Genomic DNA, 809 nt, shown 5'->3' on the forward strand with positions numbered 1-809 from the left:
GGCGGATTGGGCGGTTAATTACTCTTAACGGTTTGGCTTAACGGTTATCGGCTTTTAGATTCACTAATCTGTTAGCCACCCGATAAGATATCGGGCGGATTGGTATCGGTTTAGCTCTTATCGGGCGGTTTTCGAGCGGTTTATCGGCCTAGCATACATATTCATAAATTGAAATTACACCAGACATACATATCAACATATTCTTACCTATCCTCTGTTTTTGTTGTCCCTTTGTATATCCAGATCCTTTAGCAGTTTCAGCCACACATCCTTCACTTTACTGGGCTCAAGGTCTTTTAAATCTATTCGAGCACAACCAATGAATTCAGCAGCCTGAATCCCTTCATCATCATAATTGTTAAATGTTGAGTGGATATATATGTCTTCAACTATGAACTCAAAGTGCTCATTCTAGATCGGATTTAAACAGTTATCCTTAACAAAGGAAACAAAATCTGGCGTTATACATTCCTCATCAGGAGATAAATAAATTAAGAAGGACAACAAAAGGATCAGACTTCCCAATGATGTCTTTATTAGTCAACTCTTTGGCTTCGATGAGCTTGACTTGTAATATACCAACTGGCTTTAGCTCCAGGTCACTGCAAGTAACGTAGTCCAAGACAGTAGACAGACAGAGTACCGGAAAGTGGAAACTAAAGTCAAGGGTTTTTGTCTTTTTTTATATTTAATATATATAAATCAAAATAAAATATATATATATATATATATATATATATATATATTCTTAACAGGTTAACGAATTATCCGTTAAGAAAATTAAATAATCTAGCCCCTAAACCGATAAG

The 809-nt window shown here is 35.6% G+C and overlaps 1 protein-coding gene across 1 annotated transcript in view; it reads right to left on the minus strand.

The window, feature by feature from the left end:
- Positions 1 to 207: 207 nt before the first annotated feature.
- The window catches only part of LOC109214051 (synaptotagmin-5-like), a 1741-nt gene continuing 1139 nt past the window's right edge, over positions 208 to 809 (minus strand). Inside the window, exons 2-3 of the mRNA XM_019377929.1 lie at positions 506 to 602; positions 208 to 411 (exon numbers count right to left, since the gene is read on the minus strand). Coding sequence (XP_019233474.1) covers positions 208 to 411; positions 506 to 602 — 301 coding nt within the window. The remainder of the gene's footprint in view (positions 412 to 505; positions 603 to 809) is intronic.

This window comes from Nicotiana attenuata, unplaced genomic scaffold (genome assembly GCF_001879085.1).
Source record: "Nicotiana attenuata strain UT unplaced genomic scaffold, NIATTr2, whole genome shotgun sequence".
In the NCBI taxonomy this organism is placed as follows: domain Eukaryota; kingdom Viridiplantae; phylum Streptophyta; class Magnoliopsida; order Solanales; family Solanaceae; genus Nicotiana; species Nicotiana attenuata.